The following is a 25,295-nucleotide window of genomic DNA, read 5'->3' as shown; positions in this document are numbered from 1 at the left end:
TGGGAGGTACTTTTACCAAACTCTCCTTATAACGTTTTTTTTTTTTAAATTACAAAATAAATGTCATTGTTTAAGGGTAAAATTCTCACGTTACTCCACCAATTGTAAACTTTTTCCTTTTATTTTCAATTGATATTTGTCTTTTCTTAATCTTAATTATTGCGCACAAGTAAATGAGGTGATAATCAAAAAATTGGAAGAAGTATAATATAAAAACTGTGTATCCTCATTTTTTTGGAATTCATTGGTATAGTCGTTAAAGCTCCTCACATAAAAGTTTACCAACAACAAGAGATATAGAGATGCATCTAATTGACAAGAGATATAGAAATGAAACTAGAATGATGTCATTGCTGAACATATACATTTTCTTGTGTATCCTCTCAAAAATTGCTCACATAAAATTTATTTAAAAAATTATTGAATGCGTATTTATTCTAAAATTTTACTAGTATAAGTCACATGTCATCAACTCTTTGCTAATGGTTTAAGTATATCTCTTTTTTGGTGAACTGTGAATCATATATTATAATAATTATAAAGTGGAAGTACAATCTCACACCAAATACAAACTATTATGCATCCAACAACAAATTAAATTGAGACATTGAAGTTTATGGGATGCCCAAATGCAATGCGTTCCTTCTAGCTTGAATGTCAGCCTTCACCATAGTAATGACCCACCATGGCTGAGAGTATCATCTGCTTTCTCATTAAGGACCTGCACCGCCATTTGATTCCCCATTCCAGTATACCAAGTTGAAGTAATTTAATACCCAACCAATCCTGTAAGAGACGCTAACATTGAGCACTAAATTCACAATCATACATCAGGTGCTGATGGTCTTCTTGATGACCCAAACACATATCACACTTAGCATCATTGATAATAGTTAATACCAAATCTGAGAAGTATGTCTTTGGTCATCAGTCGCAACTGTATAGCTAACCACCCAATAATTGAGTGTTTAGGGACATTAAAACGATTCCAGATCAGAGGACACCAAGAAACCTTAAGCTGTATACCCTGCAACCATCGATACCCACTGGAAACAGAATAATTACCCTGGTCACTTTGCCAACCACCATTACTGAACCCAACACACATTTGATCCTTAACCTCGCAAATCTTTCTCCATGTCCAGCTAGAATTAGTAGTTTAAGTATATATCACTTAGGTCTTTTGTTATACAAATCATTTCAATAATATTTTTGCCAATACGTTGGAAATCAATTGAATTTACAAGCAAGATGTTGCAAGACCAACATAAGTTGTATATTAACAAAGCGCTTTCTACGCATCATTCATATCGTCTGTAATTGACTAAACACAATATGTAAAATTCAGTTATAAAATATCATTACAATCCATTCATTTTGTTATTTTGTATGTTTACTTTATTTTACATTTCTTTTTTCATTAGAATACGTTTTGTAATAAGGAATATAATTAGATGTCCAAGTGACCAACATTTTGTTTCTTTGCCGGATAAAAATAGGACCAAGGTTCTTAGAACGCACCAAAACAACATTAAAAACAATATATCAAGTACTAGAACAAAGGGTGAACCCAGGATTTTAAATTTGGGGTAGCAAATATAAAAACCGTAAATTTATCCAAAATTATATGAAAATTGCGAAAAATATCTTGCATTATAAATACAAAAATCAAATTTCCGACATTTTTTTATTGTGGCTTTGTCATGCAAAAAAAGTGTGATCGTTACTATGTAATATAGAAAGTAGCTTTTAAATTTTACGCAAATGCTGCAATAAGAATGTCGTATCATGCATCGGGAATAGTATGACCACTTTTTGATAAATAATGACCATTTACCATAAATTGGTCACTATTCATCACAATTCACAATTTATCTCCATTAAATTTTTCTATGCAATTTTGAGTACTTTATAATTTACGGGGGAAAAAAAAAAAACCATTTCAAAAAATAACAAATTGATCAAAGGGAAAGGTAAGTGAATTGATAGAAAATGGATCCTCTCCATTTCTTTCTCTCCATTTCCTTTCTTAAACACATTTAATAATATTTTTCCCACCAAACCTCATTATTCCTTTATTTTTACACATAAATTTTGAGCCGTTCGATAATACCAGAATACGATTTGGACCACCGAAAGGAAATGGCCTATCCATTTCTTTTTAGAAAATGGAGAGAAACTCTCCTCGAATTGATAAAAGCGATGGCAAGTTGGCAACTAACAAGGCAAAAAAGTTAAAAAAAATTAACTAGAAACTGGTGATAAGGAGATTCAAACTCCTGACATGCTGAGTCAATTACTAGGTACTCTACCCCTGATACACTTGAATTCTAGTACTAACTTAACCAAATTTTCATTATTTATCTTTAAAACCACTCAGAGCTGGGGTTGCAACTTCATCTTTCCAATTATTTTTTTTTCTTTGGGGTAGCAGCTGCCTACCCCATGTTACCTATTGGGTTCGCCCCTGACTAGAATACCAAAATTCGTCAATGTTGAGTGAATTGAATAACCACCGTGACAAAGCCAAACGCCCTCGAAATCTAGAGACAATCCAAACACCGTAAAAAAAAGCAGAGAATAGAAACAGAAAGGAGACTGACATTGATTAACACAACATGACAACAACCAGTAAAAGGACAAAGACAATAAGGACCATAGCAAAATAAGAGTGGTTTGCAAACTTAATCTATATATATATATATAAAAGAGAGTTTTTTCGAGCGATTCTAGAGCGTCCACATTATCAAAAATTAATTTTGGAAAGTTTCATAAATAATATTTTCCACATAAAAAATAAAGTGGAGAATCTTTTAATTATTATAATAATTATATTTCCTATTTTATATTCATGAGAAGTTTCTAATTTTTATATAAAAACTTTGACATTTCATTTGGCAAAAAAATGTTGTTATAAAAATTATGAAGATAATATAATTAGATTCGTGTAAAAAAATGCTTTCATTAGAGTATAGATTTCATATGATTTGCACATAATAAAGATGTCGTACTTCTTAATATGTTATATGTTCCACATCGAAAAACAATGTTAGTGTGGTGATTATAATACGTATAAATAATAGAATTGTCCCACATCGAAAGATTAACAAAAGGTGGGTGATCCTATGGTTATAAATAAGAGTCATCATTGGAACCTATATACCAACCAAAAACCTTTTGAGTCTCTTAAGCATTGTCTTGGAGAGCTCCTTAAGAGTTTATATCATTATCTCCACGGTATGATATATATATTTTTTATATTATGTCCAAGTGATGTTTATAATTTTTATATAAAAACTTATACATCTCATTTAGCAAAAAAGTAACATAATTTTTTTTTTTGAAAAATTATATAATTAAATTCGTGGTAAATAAATGATAGCATTAGAATATAGTATCATATTATTTGCACATATTTTAATTATGATAAGAAGTTAAAAAAAATGTACTATACGAATATTAATAAATAGTATAGTATTTGCTTATTATTATTAAACTGGGTTAGATATCGAATTAGGTGCGGAAAAGATGGTGTATTTCTAAGTATATTGTTTGTCCCACATAGAAAAATAATGTAGGTGTGGTAAATATACTACATATAAATACAATCAAGTGTTGCATAAAAAGATCTTGAATCCACAAACAAAACAATAATGAGCTTTTTTACTTTGATAAATAGTAGAATTAAATCTTTTTAACTTTCAAATATAGGTAATTACTATGCCTCATTACATTTGAGTAACTAAAACACATCATAATTTTTAACCATTAATTAAAATCGCACTAGAAAAAGAAAATATTTTGCATTTATTTATACATTTTATTGATCCCTCAATTACATCTTAAAAGTCGTGTTAGGAAAAAAATGTAATTTAAATCATATCATTTCTACATATTTTAATTATGACAAAAAATGAAAAAAAAAAAAAAACGTACGAATATAAATAGATAGTATAGTATTTTCTCATTATTAAATCGGGTTGGATATCAAAATAGGTGCAAAAAAGATGTTATACTTTTTCGTGTGTTATTTGTCCCACATTGAAAAATAATGTAGGTGTGGTAAATATACTACATATAAATAGTTGAATTGTCCCACATCAGAAAATTATCATAAGGAGAGGTGATCCTAAAAATTAATTTAGGAAAGTATCATAAATAATATTTTTTGATGTAAAAATAAAGTGGAATATCTTTTAATTATTATAATATTTATTTCCTATATTATATTCAAGTGATGTTTCTAATTTTTATATAAAAACTTTTACATTTCATTTGGCAAAAAAATATCGTTAAGAAAATTATAAAAATAACATAATTTGATTCGTGGTAAAAATGCTATCATTAGTGTATAGATTTCATATAATTTGTACATATATAAAATTGTGTACTTCTTAGTATGTTATATGTCCACATTGAAAAATAATGTAGGATTATATAAAAATAATAGAATAGTCTCACATTGAAAGATTAACATAAGATGTGATGGACATATGATTATAAATATGAGGCATCCTTGGAATTTTGGTATCAACCCAACCTTTTTTGCGTCTCTTAAATAAGATGTTTTGACTTTTGATCATATCTAAATAAATGATTTGACATAAGATATAAGTATTAAGACCTTATAACCATTTTTTTGTTACTAAGTTAATTACCCCGTTGCAACGCACGGGCATCCAAACTAGTATTCCACTGTTTGAATGAAGTTTTACGTTTTCCCATAATTTATGTTAATTTTTGCTTCTACGCTTTGAGAATAAGTTGTTTAAAGTGCTCTGATGAAACACAAGACAATACAATTTCCCATTTAATTTATATGCAACACCAGCCTTCGAAATCAGAGAACGGACATTCGTATGTTCTTTTAAATGAGGGATTCATGGGTTTTGGTGTTGTTCTATACAGAATATGTGATTTTTAACAAGTTCCAACTACTCTCATATCAAGAATTCTCAACCCCCTAACATATCTTACCCTTAGTAACTATGACATGACCTTGCTTAAGTATCCTACCAACATATCTCCAAAATAATAAATAAGAAGACAAACAAGCCAAATAAAGCATTTATAAACAGTACCACAAAAACAAAAAACAAAAACAATCAAACCCACAAGTCACAAAACTAGTTCATATATAAAAAAACACAAATTTAGTAGTCCTCGTTCCTCCCAACTTAAAATCGTCTTCCGAATTTAGGGTGATTCAAATCCCCAACTTTCCCGACATACACAATTTGTGTTGGTCTGTTGATTATCAATTCCATTCATACTTCTCTTCCTAAATGCATCCTTCCATATATATTCATACTACTACTGTATATAATTAATCTTCTAGGGTTTCTGCTCTTATCTATACCTTCTTCACATTATGTATATTACCATTTTTATTGATTATTGATTGATTGATTACTCGCATTCTTCCAATTTTCTGGGATTTCCAGCTTATTCATTATTAATTAATGCGGGTCTTAATCTATTTATGATTGTATAATTTTAATAAGATTATTATCATTGTATTTTAATTTTATTGGATGGATTCGAATAATTGGCGGCCTCCTCAATCTGACGCACAACCTCCGCCGGTTGATGCCGTTGATTGGCGCTCTCAACTTCAACCCGATTCCCGTCAAAGGATCGTCAATAAAATGTCAGATTTCTTTTCACTTTTTTTTTTTTTTTTAATAAATAATCGTATTTCTGTTTTTAATTGTGTTAATGATTGTGTTTTAGGAATTGGGGTGATATATTGTTAAAACTGATTTAAAGGGATTCATGTTGGTTGTCATGATCGTCTTTGTTGTTTGGAATTTTGGCGGTTTCGAGTTAAAAGTGATGAATGTCAATTAAGGACCTTACAGTTAGTGGGATTTTAAGTTGGTTATATGGTTGTTTAGGATTATGGCAGTTAGGGGTAAAAGCTGCATACTTTAAGACCTCCCCTTCTGTGGGTTACCATGTTTAGTGAAACACAAATTCTGTGTGCTTTTTTTGGTGGTTATCATCATTGTGGTTATCATCTGTGGCTCATTATGTCGACGTTGTAGATTAGATTTGTGGTAGTTCGACGCAAGGATGTTAATTGCTGTCATTTATGCATGATGGACTATATCCCATTTTGGGATATGAAATTAGGGTGGAAACATTCCTTCCTAATCGAGGAAAAAAGAAAAGGGATTTTATGAAAGAATGGAACTTTGAGGTGTTGTCGAAGATCAATGGCTGAAAATGGAAGCTTGAGAAAAAGGGGTTTTGAGAAAGAGTGGTACTTAGACGAGTTTTGGAAGATTAATGAGCGGAAATGGAATGTTCTTAACTAGCGCTTTTCCTTTATGATTAATTAATTATTGGTATGCTTAACTAGTCGTAAAAATGACGACTTTTGGTGGAAGTGGGTTGTGTTCACTAGTAATTATTTCACATTTCCATAGCCGTTTTGTCATTTGATTTAATATAAGGTCATATGTGACCATACAATATTGCTGCTCCAAAGGATACCATTCGTATTTGAAAGTGTGGGCTTCTTAGCTTAAGAGGTTCCCTTGTTTTAATGTTTTGTGCCCTAGTATTTAGCATATTGGAAGTCCTTGTGTAGTGAAATTTCACTGTCCTGGCTGTACCATTTATTCTGGATAAGAGTTGCAAGTTATAGTCTTTCTTCTTGCTAGTTTCATTCTGGACTACCGGATCCACTCAAATGGGTTGCTAATCCCAAATCTATTGCAATTACCCTATGTAGCATAGCAAAAATGCGTTCCTCGTCATGTCATTAATATTTTTTATCTTTGCTCGCGGTAATTGTAGCCTCTCGGGAGAATCAATGACTGCATCTTTGATGCACTGCTAGTACATCCGAGAATTATTAATTGGCTAGTTGTAAATAGCCCCAGGACTTTGGAACAAAAGATTATCCCGGACCTACACCGAGGTATTGACGGAGATTATCAAATTGCGCAGAACAGAATGAGAATGTGATGCGATACGACGAGATAGAAAAAAAGACTGGGAAGAGGTTACCCACTTACCTACTCTTAACGGTCAAAGCGAGCCTCTTCATTCTGAGATTTGATTTTTGTTTCAAAAAAAGATGGAACTTTTGATTTCAGCCTTAAAAAACCATGGGAAAGGAAGAACTTGAATAGCCCAAGTATAGATGGCCGTGGACTGGATATTGGCGAGGAATAAAAAAGAAATTTGAAGAAAGAATTAACAACCCCTTTTCGTAATATGCGAAGGAGAAAGTGAAATTTTGATATAAGATGGTGTAGGTTTCTAGACTATAGAGGGCCTAGAGTGCAAAATAAAGGTAGCCGCGCCTTTACAACTTGTCATTGCTATAAGTTCATTGTATTTCTCTAATTAAAAAAAATGTTTATAGTTTTTTTTTGAATATATATATTCTACCTTAATTATATATAGATGAATTGGCAAATAAGATCTAATTTGTAAAATAAAATTATCTAAGTTTATTGTTATGTCTATCTACCATTTATTCTAATTCTAAAATCTTTAAAAAATCGAGTGTTTTAATGTTATGAATTTGCGTATCATGTTTATAGTTATACTCCAGCGTATCAGATGCAATATTGAGAGTGAATTGCGAATCTGAACTGGGAGTATTATGAATGTGGTAATTATGGTTTCCTTTGTCTCTGTACTCGTGTTTTTTCAGTGGTTGAACTCTCTGAGTCTCTGATACATCTTTAGATTTCATATGTTTCGTCTCTAAGAGGGTAGCATTTCCTTTTCAGCTTTCTCCCAGTTCTTTATCAAACAAGCGTGTCTCTATCTGAAAAATGCTTATGCATCATCTTTTCTGCGGAGAAGGAAGACAACAGGGGGGTGGGGATGTGACTCGTGAGGTAGACAATAGAGAACTGTCAACTTTACATAATGGTTGTCCAGTGAAGGAAACTTTTCTTCTCTTAGGCTGTTGGTTAGTGACTTTTCACGTCTCAATTTAAATCCCTATACCTTACCAGCAGCTGATTCTGATTCAGATGTTGTCCTTGTTTTTTAGTCTGTAAAAGGAGGCGTGAATGTTGTTTGTTTTGCTGTCATTGAGTTGACGAAGCTTGATTTTTTCTTTTTTTTCGCGGACACACTTCAATCTGATTGATAGTATTGGGCGAATTAACAAAAAGGCATTGGTGAACTACCTCTGCTGCCCACGAGGTGGCAATCAGTGACCTGACCTAGAAACCCAACATGAATCCGACACGAAGTTATGGGTTAGTGTTAAGACTTTATGTCCCATTTGTGTAATTAGGTTGACACAGAAATGACACGAAACTTATACGGGTTGGGTTAGGGTTATGATTGAGGTCTTTCTACACAAACAGACACGAATAATCCATTTATTTAAATAGGTCATAACTTTGTTGGGTTGACTTGATAGTTTAACCTCCTCAAAAATAAAAAAATTATTATTCATCATTTTTGAGTTAATGGGTTATAAAGTTTAGCTGATTCCAGGAGTTTAATTGGATAAGTGAGTTGAAAATGAATTGCCTAAAATAAATAGGTTAGGCTGGTGGGGTTCAGTTATAGAAAAATTAAATGAGTTGGGTTAGGGTTGAGACAAATGACTTGCTTACTTAATTTGGTTGGGTTCGAGTGGGGGGAATGATGACCCATCTAAAGTTGTCACGGACACGAATCCAACATAACTGATCTGTTGTCTGGTCTACTGTCTGTAAATGCAAATTTGCCTTGTATTTCCGTAAGTTCTTTTTTTTTTTTTTTTTTTTTTTTTTTTTTTTTTAATTAATCTATGTTCCTTCTATTCCATGTATACAACTAAATAGCTAATGGATCTATCTTCCATACTTGGTCATCCAACTAAATTTCATCTTTAAATAAAATCAGGAGTCTTGAACGACTATTCCAAATTTGCAGTTAATTAGAGTTGAGCAACTCTGCCTGACTCGAATGTATAATCATAGGTCCTACATAACTGCATATGCTATTGTGCCCGACTTGAATGTATAAACATAGGTGGTACAGAACTGCCTATTAGCATTTAGTGTATGTGCTGATAGCATATATTAACGTTATCAGGATTTCAAGAATAGAGTTCAAATGGAAAATAAAAACTTGAAGCAATGGCTTTGGGGATGTGTGCATTACATTTCTAGTTGTTATGTTGTGGTATTTTGTTTGCTGCTAAAGAAAGTAAGATTGGTGCACTCTTGCTTGTATATTTACCAAATTAGGAAAATAATTTCTGTTATGTTATCTGCAAATTACGGAATCCTTTTTTCTCAGCCCTTAATTAGGCACATAACCCCTATGAAAATAATGTAAGGATAATAAATCTGATCAGTTTGTGTCTTTGCCTGATTCTGTTATATCTTAAAGATTGCCTAATTAGGTAGAGGGGGAGAAGTTGTATGAGGCATGGAGTTGTGGATGCACATAGTAGCAAAAACAAGGAGATTAACCGATAGTGTGATTACCAATAAATTTGCAAAGTTTACTTGCCTTTATTTATTTTAAAGCTTGTTTTGGCAACTTGGGATAGATGAGAAAGGTCGTGGGAAGGCCAACCTAGCAAGTGGTCTCCATTGAAAGAACAAAATCGCTGTAAGCTTGTTCCTTGGAAATCTGTTGGACTTTAAATGTTTCCTATATTGATCATTAGAGTTCATTCCCCTTATCAAAAGCTATGGTTTAGCACAATACTAAACTGTAGCATTACTCTACTGCGTGTTGTGCTATTTTTTTTGTCCCAGCTAAGCAGTAGTACTTTTTTCCATGTTACTTCGGACACGGAAAGCTAGAGTGTTGAATCTGATGTGATTTACTACGAGAAGTATAAATAAGTTACTTGAAAAGGATTGGATAACGTATTGGAAATACTATTCCCTTGTTACCGTGGAAACGGGAAGCTAGAGTGCTGAATCTGATGTGATTTACTACGAGACGTATAAATAAGTTACTTGAAAAGAATCGGATTAGCGTATTGGAATCGGATATATTAAAGAGAAAGAGCAATGGGTCATTGGTCATTGTCATCGTGAAGTTGTGAACCATTATATGATCATTACTAAAGTTTCGAGGGCACTCAGAACTTGTGCAGTGGTAATCAGAAATGGCGTTCAATCTCGTCTTCTTGATATTATAGTTTGATGCTTTGACCAACCTTACTTAAGACTCTTGAGAAGTAGCTCTTGATATCCAGAGCTGCCAGAGAACAGCTAGCTGATTACATCCACAAGATAGTTTTCTAAAAAGCAGTGTCATGAGAATTTAGAGGAAAAAAGTGTTGACTCGAGGTTGTTGCTCAGTAGTAATGGTCACACATTTGAAGCTAAAATACATAGTATCTAACGAAAATACCTATTTATATATATTTTTTGTTGGTCTTGAAAGTGGGCTGGCGTCTATTTAGTTCACTTTTGAAGGAAGCTCCATATCTAGTATTTGCATTTCACTTTCACCAGGTGTAGTGAGTGGCCCTTTGATGTGCTTTTCCCAGATTCCATGTTTGGTCTGGATTGATTATTGGTGGTGGTGGCATAAAGGTTGGCTGTTGGCCCTCGTGAGGGTTAGTTTCACTTCATGAGGAAAATAAGTTAAATGCAATAGGCAGTTAGTTTGCTAGCTTTATTTATAGTTGACAAGGAGACCTTACGAGGTCAGTGGTCACTGGCACGGTGTGTTAAGGAGATAACCTACTTAGCCCATTCTCTTATTGGGTATACTCTTGGTCTATGGTTTACCCTTATCCTGACTTACACATTGAATAGGATGTTCTTTTTATTATTGTTTTGGATGCAATGTTTGATATTAAATTTTTTGACGAATATGTATAGTTCTGTTGTAACTGAGTTGACTTCCTTCTATGTTAACTGAAGTACGAAGAGCTGCCAAAGCCCAAAACCAGTTGATTATGTTCTGGTTACAAATGTGGAAGCGATCCCTGATTTTAGAAGTTAATCTACCATTAATGTCGCTCTATTCAGCCATCATAGGATAATTTCTCGTGCGGTAGGAGTTTTATATCTGGAATTGATTGTGATATAGAATGAAATTTGTGATGTTTTTTTACCATTTTGGACTGACAGTATGTTTGGATATGTTTTGATGGCTGAATTTGTTTTTCCTCTCACTGTTGGAAAGAACTATAAATTACTGGATGTACATAATTGAAGTGTCTTTTGCGATTGTAGAATGGAAACACTGAAACGACACCTGCCATTTTCTGGCCAAGACGGACTGCAAGAGCTCAAGCAGATTGCTATAAGATTTGAGGAGAAGATATATAGTGCTGCTACAAGCCAGGTATGTGCTTTTATATTGATGTCATCATGTCATTTTTTAATCATAATATTATATTCATTTGTAATTTAATTCTTCTGAGAACTTCTCGCTTGTTCAGTCTGACTACCTGCGGAAAATATCCTTGAAAATGCTTACAATGGAGTCAAAATCTCAGAGTTCACTCCCTAATGCTATGCCTTCCAACTCTGCTGGTGTGAGCAGCAATCCACAAGATCCAGGTTCTCTTTCTCCTTTCTTTCTTCGTTTGTTTTTCTTCTTTTTTTCCCCTCACAATATGGAGAAAATCTAAATCCTCTCGTGTAACTTATTTTCCTTTGTGAACATGAAATGCCAGTTTTGACCTCCTCTCCCCCCTCTTTTCTCTTCATGTTTTCTGTAGAACCAAACAGAATTATGCTCAGAGCGCTATTTTCCACTCCAAAACATTTCCAGTTTTCTGCTTAAATATTTTTCGCTTGTATCAAATAGAGCCAAAAGAACAGTATTTATCTCTTTAGTGGATTAGATTTTCAAAGTCAAACAGAGCCTAGAGAACAATTATTCTATTCTTCCATGTCTTTTTTCCTTGATACTAATGTAGTACTGTAGTAGTACTATATGATTATTTTTATTATGGCATTAAATCTGGAGGAGCCGTTCGGAAACTTTATTCCATATTGCCAATGTTGCCCAAGACTCATTACTCTTTGGTTCTTGGTTATAATGGAATAAATCAAAATGGCTCACTAATGTGGCTACGCTTCTTTCTCTTGTGAAGTAGCGGTCCTCTGATACAGGTATCGAGGCGATGAAAGGGTCATTCGGAAATAGCCTCTTTGTGTTACTAACACAAGGGTCAGGCTGTGTACATCCAACCCCCTCTTACCTCGCAATTCACGGGTGCCATTGAGGCACTGGGGTAATGTTGTATTAACAACAACATCAACAACAACAACAACAACAACATCAGAGCCTTAATCCCAAAATGATTTGGGGTCGGCTGACATGAATCATCCTTTCGAACCGTCCATGGGTGAATGCACGCCTCAAAATGCGAATAAAAAAAGGGAAGATGAAAAACAAAAAGGAAGAACGAAAATGTAATGGAAAGTCAAGGTGAACTTAGGGGTTTTAAAATCGAATTCCGTCTTTCTTTTATAAAAACTTAAAATTTAAATCGAGAGAAAAGATTAAAACGATTTTTAAAAACCGAAATAGAGTTAAGGATCCGGAATGAACCAGGTAAAATCTATAAGAAAGTGGTTGTTGAAAAAGTGTGTAATAAAGGAGAGAAAAATAAATAAATTAATTTCTTTAAATTAAATAAAAAAACACTAAATCTGTCAAAAAACATCAAATACTAAAAATTCACATGTATCCTTTCCCTCCATTGTGCCCTCTCCGTCACCTCAAGCCCCAGAACTCTCATATCGTGCTCTATCACTCTCAACCATGTCTGTCTCGGTCTTCCTCTGCCTCTAGGGACCTTTTCTGTTCTCCAAGTCTCCAACCTCCTAACTGGTGCGCCCATAGGTCTCCTTCTCACATGGCCAAACCATCTTAGTCGGTTTTCCATCATCTTGTCCTATATTAACGCCACTTTTACCTTTTCCCTAATCACCTCATTCCTTAACCGATCTTTCCTTGTATGTCTGCACATCCACCTCAACATGCGCATCTCCGCCACACTCATCTTTTGAATGTGACAATGCTTCACGGCAACACTCGGAGCCGTAAAGTAGGGCAGGCCTAATTGCCGTGCGATAAAATTTTCCCTTTAATCTTTGGGGCATATCTTTATCGCATAGAAACCGTGAAGCACTTTTCCATTTCAACCATCCCGCTTTAATTCTGTGAGCCACATCTCCGTCTAACTCCCCATCTTTTTGAATAATAGATTCTAGATATCTGATCCGAACCCTCAACAACATTCCCATCGAAAATAATACTCCCCGCCTCTGTCGATCTCAACCCCGCCACCTTAGTGAACCGACACCTCAAATACTCAGTCTTACTCTCCACCCCCTCTTTTGTCTCATCAATCAACACAATATCATCAGCAAACATCATACACCAAGGGAAAATGACTAAGTGCGGAACCTTGATGCACCCCGATGGTAATAGGAAATTCTTCCGTTCTCCCAACATTAGTGCGAACACTTGCACTAGCCCCCTCATACATGTCTTTTATGAGGTCAATATATTTTCGCGACGCACCCTTTCTCGCCAAAGCCCACCAAAGTACTTCTCTTGGTACCCTATCATATGCCTTTTCCAAGTCAATAAAAACCATATGTAAGTCCTTCTTCTTGTCCCGATGGTATTCCATCAACTGTCTCATGATAAAAATCGCATCCATAGTCGATCTCCCGGGCATAAATCCAAATTGGTTTTCCGAGATGTCTACATATCTCCTAAGCCTTTGCTTGATTACCCGCTCCCATAACTTCATTGTATGACTCATAAGTTTAATTCCCTGATAATTGGAACACTCTTGAACATCACCTTTGTTCTTGTACAAAGGGACAAGAGTGCTTCTCCTCCAAGCCGATGGCATCTTGTTGCTCCTCCAAATCTTGTTGAATCTTGTTGAAGAGCATGGTTACCCATTCGATCCCTTTCTCCCCGAAGCACCTCCAAACTTCTATGGGTATACCATCCGGTCCCTCTGCTTTCTTTGACCCCATCTTCCTTAACGCCTTTCTAACTTCACTCTTTTGTATTCTACGCACAAATTCCCGATTAACCATGCTTGGTATTACCTCTACATCCCCAAAACCTTGTTCCTGATGTCCATTGAATAAATTATCAAAGTAAGAACTCCATCTAGCCTTTATTTCGTTATCCTGAACCAGAACCTTGTCGTCCATATCTTTCACACACCTAACTCTCCCAATATCTCTCGTCTTTCGGTCTCTTATGCGAGCCAGTTTATAGATATCCTTCTCTCTTTCTCTCGTGTCCAACCTGGCATACACTTCTTGGTTAACTTTTGCCCTCGCATCCCGTACGGCCTTTTTAGCGGCTCGTCTAGCCTCCTTGTACTTTTCAAAGTTCTCATCACTCATGCATTTCCCCATAACCTTATAGCATTCACGTTTAGTCTTTATCGCTCGTCTCACCACATCGTTCCACCAAGATGTGTCCTTACTTGATGGTCTATTCCCTTTAGATTCCCCTAACACCTCCCTCGCCAAATCCTCTACAACATGCTCCAATTTATCCCACGTTGCATCAATATCTTTCTCCTCGCATCCGACCAAATATCGCTACTTCCAACCTTATCCAAAAATGCTTGTTGGTTTCCCCCTTGTAGCTTCCACCACTTGATCCGTGCCTCACCGATTATCTTTCTCTTCCTCAAGTCTCTCTTACCCCGAAAATCAAGAACCACTAGTCTATGTTGTGTTGCGGCACTTTCCCCGGGTATGACCTTGCAATCGGTGTACTCTTTCCTCCACACATTCCTTACCAAAAGGAAGTCAATTTGACTAGCATTACCTCCACTTCTATAAGTCACCAAATGAGAATGTCTTTTCTCGAACCAAGTGTTCATTATAAGTCATATGCCAAAGCAAAATCCAATATGTCACTTCCTGCTTCATTTCTCTCCCCGAACCCAAAACCCCCATGAATGTTCTCAAAGCCAACTCGACTAGTACCCACATGCCCATTGAGGTCACCACCAATGATCAATTTCTCTCCAACAGGGACTCGTTCTACAACCTCTTCCAAATCTTTCTAGAAGGCTTGTCGAAAAGAAGCATCCAAACCTACTTGAGGTGCGTAAGCACTTATAACCGTCACCACCTCATCCCCGACTACAAGCTTAATGCTCATAATCCTATCACTCTTTCTCGATACTTCTACCACATCATCAATGTAATCTTTATTAATGACAATACCCACTCCATTACGACTTTTGTCTTTACCCGTGTACCAAAGCTTATAACCCCAAGGCGCTATCACCCTTGCTTTATCTCCGACCCACTTTGTCTCTTGTAGACACATTATATGCACTCTCCTCCTTTTCATAACCTCCCCTACCTCAGCTAATCTCCCTGTCAAAGAGCCAACATTCCAAGTACCAAAACGTAACCTACTACCCTTCCTAAAGTCATGTCCTGATTTCTTTACCCGCTCTTGACCATGCTTCCTAGATCCAAACCTATTTGACACCACACCCATACTTCGAGGTGGCGCGCCGCTTTTGGGCGACGACCTAACAACCCTTGCATATTTTTCACTACACCCGGGTCTAGAAGATGTAGCGCACCCTTGCCTATTTGACACCACCCCCAGATGTAAAGATGGCGCGTCGCTTCCGGGCGACGACCTAGCAACCCTCACATACTTTTCACTACACCCTGGTCTAAGAAGTGCATCGCGTCGCTTCTGAGGAGACGCCCCAACGATGTTCAAATTCCGATTCTTGTCCATAAAATGTGACAGTTTTTATGCTGGCTGCCACAGACCTACCGCAACCCTCCTCCTTTATCCGGGCTTGGGACCGGCAGCGAATGCCCGAAAACACTCACAGGCGGAGTTTAATGTTGTATTAATAAGGTTTTGAATTTTACCTCGAACTCAATACAGAGTGTTATTGGCCGTATTTTATAGCAAAACGCCCGAACTCATCTGCAATGGTCGATTTTTAGATGTACTGTGATTATTTACTATTTTATATGACCTTATTTAGTCCGCTTTTTCATTTTCTTTCAGTGGCTTCTCAAAATGGCCAGGCCCAAGTGCACAAGCAAAACCAGTCTGCGTCTCTCCAGATGGTGCCTAATCAATCTCAACCTCATCAACAGCTTTCGACTCAGAACACTCAGAACAATGTAACATCTACTACAGCCAGCTTGCCAAATACTCTGGCAACTAATGGGTTAGCACAAAATACTACACCAAATGTTGGCCAGAATTCTAATTTGCAGAATATCTCTGGCATCTCACAAAGTTCCATGGGAAATACAATGAATCAAGGGACTGCTTCCAATGTGTTCTCCAATGGGCAAAGGCAACTGCAAGGAAGACAGCAACAAGTTGTTTCTCAGCAACACCCACAGCAGACTCACAATTCACAGCAGTACATGTATCAGCAACAATTTCAGCAACAAATGTTAAAGCAGAAGTTACAGCAACAAAGTATTCAACAACAGTCTGCCCAGCAGCAAATGATGCAAACTTCTTCTGTTATGCAGTCTTCCATGATTTCTGGGCTGCAACCAAATCAACAACAATCGTCTATACAACAAGTCCAACAACCAACTCAGTCTATGCTTCAGCAGCATCAACAGTCAGTTATCAAGCAGCAGCAACAACACCAGCAGCAACAACAGGTATTGTTCCCGTTCCCGGTGGCACCTTAATATTGTCCCTTTATAGATAAGATTGCTTGTCACTAAGTCTCGTACAAAAGATTATCATGATAACATGATCACGAAACTGGACCATTTATTAGGAAGTTAGTTTTATTTTTCAGTGGTTTAATGGGCATGTGGGTTAGGTTTCTAGTTGAATTGGGTTGGTCCCACATGAGACTAATTGACTCACGATATCTGAAGTGCATAATCTTTTCCCTATTATTTTCTATATGGGATTCACCCCGTTGTTTCTTTTTATACATGAGTATCACCCCTTTGGTGCCCTTGTGTAGATAACTTGTATTCCCTACAAAAAAACAACAGGTACTGGGTCCACAACCAAATGCTGGGCACATGCAACAAAGTCAACTGATTAGTCAACAACCAAATTCTGGAAACATGATGCAAAGTCAACTGATTGGCCAGCAACTGAATTCTGGGAACATGCAACAAATGCAACTGATTGGTCAACAACCAAATTCTGGGAATTTGCAACAAAGTCAACTGATTGGTCAACAGAGTAATATCTCAGATATCCAACAGCAGCAGCAACAGCAAAGGCTACTAGGGCAGCAAAACAATGTTTCAAATTTGTCACCCCAACAGCCAGCTAACCAGCAGAACATGCCACAACAACAACATTTGATGGGTCAACAAAGAAATCTTCAAAACATGCATCAGCAGCAGTTGGGTCACCAGAGTCATGTTGGCGGGCAGCAACTTATTGGAACACAATCTGGTATACAAAATTTACATGAGATGTTTGTATACTTCAACCAAGCGATTTAATGTTGTATTTCTCATTTTAATAATAGGACTATTCCCTCACACAAGACTCACTGAATTAGGTAATGCAAGTATGCAGACAAATCAACACTCCATGCACATGATGCAACAATCAAAGGTACCCGTGCAACAACAGAACCATAATACTGCTTCTATATTACCAGGTGGTGGGCAGCAACAGCAGCAATCACAGTCACAACAGCAATTGATGTCACAGCTCCAATCTCAGTCGACACCATTACAACAGCAATTGGCTATGCAGCAGCAACAGCCAAACTCTATTCAGCATAACATGCAGCAGCGGATTCAAAACATGAACCCAGTGCTTCAACAGCAAAACTTGATTGATCCGCTGAAGATGTTCCAATCACAAAGAGCCACTCCAGAGGGACCGTCCAGTATGTATCTAACTCCTACAATTTGCTTCTGCTGATCTATATTACTCAGACTCCCGAGTCTAGAAGTATCTTTTGCGTACTTGCATATCCAAGTGTCGGACTCTGCTATTTATGAATAGTCTACATGTTTTTTGGCTTAAAATGAAGTGTCCAAGTGTCATTGTCATGTCTGAGTGTCGAGTGTCGCACACAGGTATGCGAGATAATAGAAGGAGTGGAGTAAAAGATCTGTTGATGCTTGGGTAATATTGTGTCTTTCTGCATTTTTTTCCTTCTTTTGGTATCTGTGGGAACTTATCCCTTTCACCTTTATCAAGTGTAGCAATGCACTTTCTACAATCATCAAATCATGACTGCATTTGATTATGCCAATCCCGACTTGTTCATTAGAATGAATATATATTAGTGCTTTACTTAGTTCTGTATGATCTCGCTCTTAGTTTTGAAAAGTGCAGCGCCGCTTAAGCCTAGGGCTCAATGAGGCATAGCCAAAATACCTCCGTGTGCGTTGTAGACAACGCACAACTAACCTGGTGCACTACTATGCAATTTTCGATCTAATATTCTTCTAGTTCTTTCAATATGCCTTTCTCTTTGGCACAGTATCTCTAACGTTTATTTCTTTACATGTTAACCTTCTAGAGAATCCAAAAGGGGAAACATAGCATTAACATTATCTATAAAATACAACTTTGTTTGTAAAACTGTGCGCCTCGTGTCTATAAGATGCGCACTTGCGTCTCATATTCTGGCTCATACGGTTCATGCCTCATAAAACTATGAGTACACTTACTTGTTCTGCTTCATTTTGTATGTCTTTTTGTAAACTACACAGTAAACAGTCGGATGAGCTAGAAATTAGAAATGACAACTACATGTGGGTTATATGTCATCCTTTGTCATCTTCACGTCTCTCATTTGACGAAAGAAACATAGTGTTTTGAAAACCGAATCTGACATTGGGTTCTTGTGATTTCTGAGAAGCCTCTTTGGATTCCACTGCTCAGACAAGTAGTGCGAACACTGGTGACTGGCAAGAAGAGGTCTATCAAAAGGTAATTAATTTATCATCCCCCATCTCAGTTATGCAACATTTATACCAAGATGTCTACCTGGCTATCTCTCATGAGAGATCCAAAGCCTGTTTCGTTGCACAAGTTCTAAGCTTGTCTTGTCAGAGCTCTTTGCATTTCATATTTTCAGAGAGCTTGTTATACTGTTTTGTAGAAATAAGAGTGGTACTAGACATTTGTATTGTTGTGGTTTGTTAAACGCTCTTTTTACCTGTCATGTCAGTATAACCTGAACAATTGTCAACAAAACTAAGTCTCTCTTAGACCGCTTGGGTCTTGAGCTTCTTGGTTTTTCTTTGCAGCATGCACCTCTGTTTGCTGATGACAATTTTCTCTTCTGTAATCTACTCCTTCACAAGAGGTCATTCATACATGTATCACACGAGGAACTTTCTGTTCATGTCTTTGATACATCTGAAACTTCGGGTTTGCTAATCTGTTTATTTAACTTCAGTTACAGTAACGGAGGACGATATTGATTACTGTAATCAGGCTTACATTAGCTAAAAAATTAATTTCCGACGCTGCTTTAGACCTAATAGTTTTTTTTTTGTCAATAGACATATCGGTGGTGCTTGACTCATGTTTCCGTTCTTTTGGAGACCGATTTCTGACTGTAGCTTTGTAATGATTGCCAGATCAAGTCTATGAAGGATTTGTACTATGCTGACCTTAATGAGATGTACCAGAAAATTTCTATTAAACTGCAGCAGGTATTTCGACTTTTATGCTGTTTCTTTATAAACTATTTCACCGTTACTCTCTACATTAAAGATTCCCACCGTGTTTCTGTTATGCTTAAGTTCATTTGGAATCTTGTAAAAAAATAATCAGCGTGACAATTAAATTACAAATTAACCATTTGCAGATATTCTCTGAATTGACTTTTCTATTTTTTGTAGATAAGATTATGCATGATAGTTTGAGAGCATAATTATCCACCTTCCATTTTGTAAATGGGTGTCGTATACGGGGTGTCTTTTTGTATAATGCCGCCACCTCCATCTTGTCTTTTCGTAAATGTGCTCCACCTATATGATATCTTTTGTACATGGGTGTCACGCCGTCAGGGCTGTCACTTATATTTTACTTATCAAAAAAATCTGGACAACACTTGGCCATTAAACATAATAGGGGGTCTTGCAACATTTGATCGAAAATGTCTTTAAAACTGAAGCATTATCTCACTCCAGTCATTTGTATCATCAAGAGTGTGCATGTCCGTGAGGTTTGTCTGAACTAGGATCAACTTAAAGAACACAATCATAGATTCATAGGTATATATATTACTATATTAGTAGTATATATATAGTCTCTTTGTTCCTCTTCCATCCCATTAATTTTCCCTTCCCTCTTGGAATTTATTATGCGCTCTTTTGCTACATATTATTTCTTTCCCTTTGCTGCCTTCTTTATCATGGTAATGTAGGCCCGGGGTTGCCTGCCAGTTATGTGTGAAATGTGGGAGGACGGGTTGACAATCATTTCGTGAGAGCAATGCCACCTATCAATTTTATTGGCTCCACTAATTTGTTGTCGGTGTCGTCTATACGACAAGTTCTTATATCAATTGAAATATTAAGTTGCCATAACATTGCTTAAAGTAATTGTCTATTTGTGTTGTTTGAACTAAAGTTACACTGGACAACGGAAATTATGGATCTAATCAACAAAAACTAAGAATTGGCACAAACTGTGAACCTTAAAATTTTTCAGGAGTTCATCATATGGTGCACAAACTTAATCACAATGAGTACAAAATTATGATGTGATTTCCATAAATGAATTTCTGTGATCTTTAGGTTTGAATTAGTTTGGCTGAGTTATCAAAAAAATATACCGACTAAAAGTGTCTTACGTTAGAAATAAAGTTGATGCTTACACTAGATAGAACATAGAGATTGGGATAACAGAAATGATTTGTTGGTTGAGCATATATGCAGAGTTTCCATATGAGTAATTCTTATATTTCTTTTTGATAAGTAAATTTATCATCTTTTTTAAAATGGGAAAGTCACAAGAAGAGGAATACATCATAAATCTGTTGCTGGGAATTAGGCTTTCCTTATTCGTGTGGTGTGCCTCATCTCTTTATTTTGAGAAAACTGAAAATAATTTATAGTATGTGCTCTGTAAAGGTACTTCTCTTATTCTTATTCTTTATGCATTAACCAGCACGACGCCCTCCCTCAGCAACCAAAGATTGATCAAATTGAAAAGCTCAGAGTGTTCAAACACATGTTGGAGAGACTGATGCAAGTCCTCCAAATTACGAAGAGCAACATTTTACTTTCTCACAGGGAAAAATTGCCATCATTCGAGAAGCAGATTGTAACCTTACTTAATTCAAACAGGCCCAGGAAACTTGTTCCTTCAAATATGCCTCCTCAACTTCCTTCTATGCAGCAGTCCCATTCTCTAGTTCCTCAAGCACAATCACATGATGTAGTCAACCCTCCGTTGCAGTCTATGAACTTTCCAGGCTCTATTTCTACCATTCAACAGAGCAGTATGCCAAGCTTGCAGCAGGGTTCTATCCCTTCATTATCTGGTATTACTTCTTCTCAACCGCCCAGTTCTAATTTGGACTCTGGAAAGGCAAACACACCAAGTTCAATGCAGCAAGCTGCAATTTCATCCATGCAACAAAATATCACGTCATTGCAACCCAATAGTGGAGTTGGTTTGCCACAACCAAATGTGAATAATCTCCAATCCAATTCCAATATGCTTCAAAATCAACACCTAAAACAGCAGCATGAGCAGCAGACAATACAAGCCCAACAGTTAAAGAACATCCAGAATAAGCAAATGCAACAACATTTTCAAAAACAGCAGTTGTTGCAGCAGCAGCAGCAACAGTTACATCAGCAAGCGAAACAGCAACAGGCTTCACAAATGCAGGCTCATCAGATGCCTCAACTTCTTAGATCGGGTGGTTTTCAGCAACATATCTCGTCAACACAGCGTTTTCTGAATCAACAGCTAAAGCCGGGGGCGTCTTTCCAGGTATCGTCTCCGCAACTGCTTAATGCAGTGTCACCCCAGATAAATCAGCATTCTTCTCCCCAAATTGACCAGCAAAATCTCCCACCAGTGTTTCCGAAAGGGGGGACCCCCTTGCATTCAGCAAGTTCACCTTATGTCCCGTCTCCATCAACGCCATTGGCCCCATCTCCTATGCCTGGTGATATCGAGAAACCCGCTGTTTCCTCACTATCAAATGTTGGCCATCAACAGACAAGTGGTGGTGCAATTGCTGCACCTCAATCACTTTCAATTGGTACCCCTGGGATCTCTCCATCTCCTCTGTTTGAGTGTGCGGGGCAAGATGGTACCCATTGTAATGCCTCCACTGTTTCTGGAAAATCCAGTGTAACAGAACAACCAATCGAACGCTTGCTTAGAGCGGTAAGTAGGATTTGATTACTGTACCATTTTAATTTTTTTAATGGCTTTCCGCTTTCAAGCCCATATTAAGATTATTGTATGTAATTCTTTCATGAAAACAAATTCCTCCTTTCCAGGTGAAATCACTATCGCCGAAAGCTTTAAGTGCAGCGGTCAGTGACATGAGTTCAGTTGTCAGTATGGTTGATCGCATCGCTGGATCGGCTCCAGGTAATGGCTCTCGAGCCACAGTTGGCGAGGATTTGGTTGCCATGACTAAGTGCCGGTTGCAAGCTAGAAATTTTCTTGCACAAGATGGCGGTAGTGGAACAAAGAGAATGAGACGGTATACAAGTGCAATGCCCTTAAATTTTGGGCCATCTGTTGGTAGCGTGAATGATAGTTTAAAGCAACTGAATGGGCCTCCAGGCACGCCTGAGCTAGAGTCAACTGCGACATCTGCTATCAAGAAGGCAAGGATTGAGGTATTTACCGATCCCTTGTTGCTGAAAGTGTATATTCCATGTTGCCGAAAGTGTATATTTCCATTTGATTTTTTATTCTTCTAATTGTTACTCCCCCCCATTTCACTATGATCTTCCTGCTTTCCACATTCGGCTGTTTCTCTAAGATGTTCCTCTTTCCCTTTTGACACACAATTTGTGGCTAATATTAACCCATCTCTTACGCACACATTCTTCCTTAAAAAAGAACCACATATTTGTTTTTCCTTCAATATTGCTCCCAAAAGTAATAGGAACATCAAAGTGAAATGGAGGGGAGTAGTATGAACATGGTGCCAGTTAAAGTGGGACGGGATGGAATGTATGTTTGTGCTGGCATGTTTGAGTACAAGGTTCTGCTTGATGGTGCAGGTTAATCATGCTCTTTTAGAAGAAATCAGGGAAATAAACGAGCGTCTTATTGATACTGTGGTCGATATCAGTGATGAAAGCATGGACCCCTCCTTGGTAGCACTAGCTGCAGAAGGTAGTGAAGGGACCATTGTCAAGTTCTCTTATAATGCTATAACTATCAGTCCAAGCCTGAGATCACAGTATATGTCGGGCCAAATGGTGAGTATTTCACTTACGTTTGAAATGGGTGATATTATCGTGGCATTGCTTAATGCAGAATTGCAGATTAATCTCCATTGGTTTGTTTTGTGCTTGCAGTCTCCAATTCAGCCATTGAAGTTACTTATCCCCGCCAGTTATCCAAATTGCTCGCCGATTTTGTTGGACAAATTATCTATTGGGGACAGGTGATCTTTGAGAAAACTATCCATCTTATGTTTTTGTCTTTGTTACTTAGATTTGTGTACGGTATTCAAGTGTAGTACTCAGCACGACTCAAGCTTTGATAGATAGGGATATATCATAGAACGAGGGAACAAGTACGAGAATACGTCATCAACAACATTACCCTGCTGCCTCGGCTCGCGGAAGTTGCGGGGTAAGGGGGCCAGATGTACGCAACCTTACCCTTGTGTTAGCATCACAAAGAGGTTGTTTCCAAATGACCCTAAATGAAAATTGCATTGCGAACACGTCGTCAAAAACACACAAGAAATTTTTAGAATTGTTAAAGTGAAATGGAGAAATGTTTGAGACATATAAGGCTTCAAATCGTTAAATATCGTACTACAGTATATATTTCACATTCCAGTGTCTTCCGTTACTTTTGTCATGCAAGCTTCACTCTTTCTCGGGGGAAGTGTCGGATTGGAAAGTGTTGTGCATAGATTTCATACTCATATCCTTGAGTGTCGTGTTAGACACAAGTATGGCATAACATAAAGTTCTTGTTTTGTATGTTTCTTTCTTACTCATGATATTTGTGCGGTTCACTTGTCATTTTTGTAATTGACTTGTATGTTGAAAGAAAGAATCATACCATTGGCAGTCTTGTTTCATTTGTATTTTTGGTAAATTTGACGGGAATCACCCCAAGTTTGGACTATCTTCTGTTTTTAAACCCGTGTTTGAGTCATTTATTCCGGTTTTTGTCCCTATCTAACGGGCGTTGGTCTTTCTGTCAACCCTTTACCTTTCTTCCCCAAAAAATCGAAACCCATTAGACATGATGCATAGCATATTTCCTTCCAAAAAAGATCCCAAGTACTTAATTTTTTTCTCTTTTTTCTATTTTAGTAATGAGCTTGGAGATCTTTCCGCAAAGGCAAAGTCAAGGTTTAGCATCTCTCTCCGATGTCTCTCACAGCCAATGTCACTGAAGGACATAGCGAGGACTTGGGATGCTTGCGCTCGTGCTGTCATTTGTGAATATGCACAACAGAAAGGTGGTGGGAGCTTCAGCTCGAAATACGGGACTTGGGAAAATTGCTTGGGCACAGCTTGAGCCGCCCTTTACAGCGCTTGTAATTAAACTTTCTGAAGTCCAGGATGAAACCCATGTCCCTGAACCCATGTGATCCTTGGATGTACAATTTTGACATCGCTATCAGACTCCCGAGTTGTAGGATCGTAAGATCCTACAAATAAAGTTTATATACCCAGTATCGATCCAACATAGAATCTTTGATAAGCGGGATTTTATGGCTTTGTTTTGTTTTTAACCATACATGGTTAGATACGAAACAAATGTGAAACAAATGTTTTCTTTGTCCTTGTTATTACATGTAACTTTTGTACAAGTATGGAAAAGAATTTTGTAAATAAAACAATTCATTAAGCAAAAAAAACTTGTACAAGTATGGTACTGACATGGAGTGCTCTTTCTATATATAAGGTTTAGAACTAAAAGTATTCCTATTTTAGGTTAAGATTTTAACTTGGTTCTGGAAGTGGTTTAAAATAGCTTTTCTTCTTCTTTAATTTTCTATTTTATATAAACTTACATTTTCAAAATCCCATTGATCTATTTTCTCAAATTATGAACCAATTTTCTTAATCCTATGTTTAAGAACAAAAAAAAAAAAAAAACTGGAATTGAATGTATAATAATTGAAATATTTCAAGCGTGGAGGAAACCTTAGAATGTGGAAATGTAATTCG

General features: G+C 36.8%; 1 protein-coding gene across 4 annotated transcripts; it reads left to right on the top strand.

Annotated features, from left to right (window-relative positions):
* The first annotated feature begins 5,167 nt into the window (after nucleotides 1–5,167).
* On the top strand, nucleotides 5,168–25,043 carry LOC141598595 (mediator of RNA polymerase II transcription subunit 15a). Of its 4 annotated transcripts, none has more exons than XM_074418317.1 (13): nucleotides 5,168–5,650; nucleotides 11,175–11,286; nucleotides 11,384–11,504; nucleotides 15,988–16,607; nucleotides 16,956–17,370; nucleotides 17,582–17,815; nucleotides 18,800–18,870; nucleotides 19,527–19,601; nucleotides 21,064–22,299; nucleotides 22,416–22,763; nucleotides 23,154–23,354; nucleotides 23,454–23,542; nucleotides 24,432–25,043. In XM_074418317.1, exons 1-13 carry the CDS (start codon nucleotides 5,535–5,537, stop codon nucleotides 24,637–24,639), a joined length of 3,846 nt encoding a protein of 1,281 aa, XP_074274418.1. In that variant the 5' UTR covers nucleotides 5,168–5,534; the 3' UTR covers nucleotides 24,640–25,043. The 4 variants fall into 4 exon arrangements, with proteins under 4 accessions (XP_074274418.1, XP_074274402.1, XP_074274409.1 ...); XM_074418301.1 differs by having other exon boundaries at nucleotides 5,169–5,650; nucleotides 17,480–17,815; XM_074418308.1 differs by having other exon boundaries at nucleotides 5,175–5,650; nucleotides 18,797–18,870.
* The last annotated feature ends 252 nt before the right edge of the window (nucleotides 25,044–25,295 follow it).

This window comes from Silene latifolia, chromosome 1, assembly GCF_048544455.1.
Source record: "Silene latifolia isolate original U9 population chromosome 1, ASM4854445v1, whole genome shotgun sequence".
NCBI classification, from domain to species: domain Eukaryota; kingdom Viridiplantae; phylum Streptophyta; class Magnoliopsida; order Caryophyllales; family Caryophyllaceae; genus Silene; species Silene latifolia.
The sequence above is the reverse complement of the archived record's forward strand: the minus strand, read 5'-3'. Positions and strand labels throughout refer to the sequence as shown.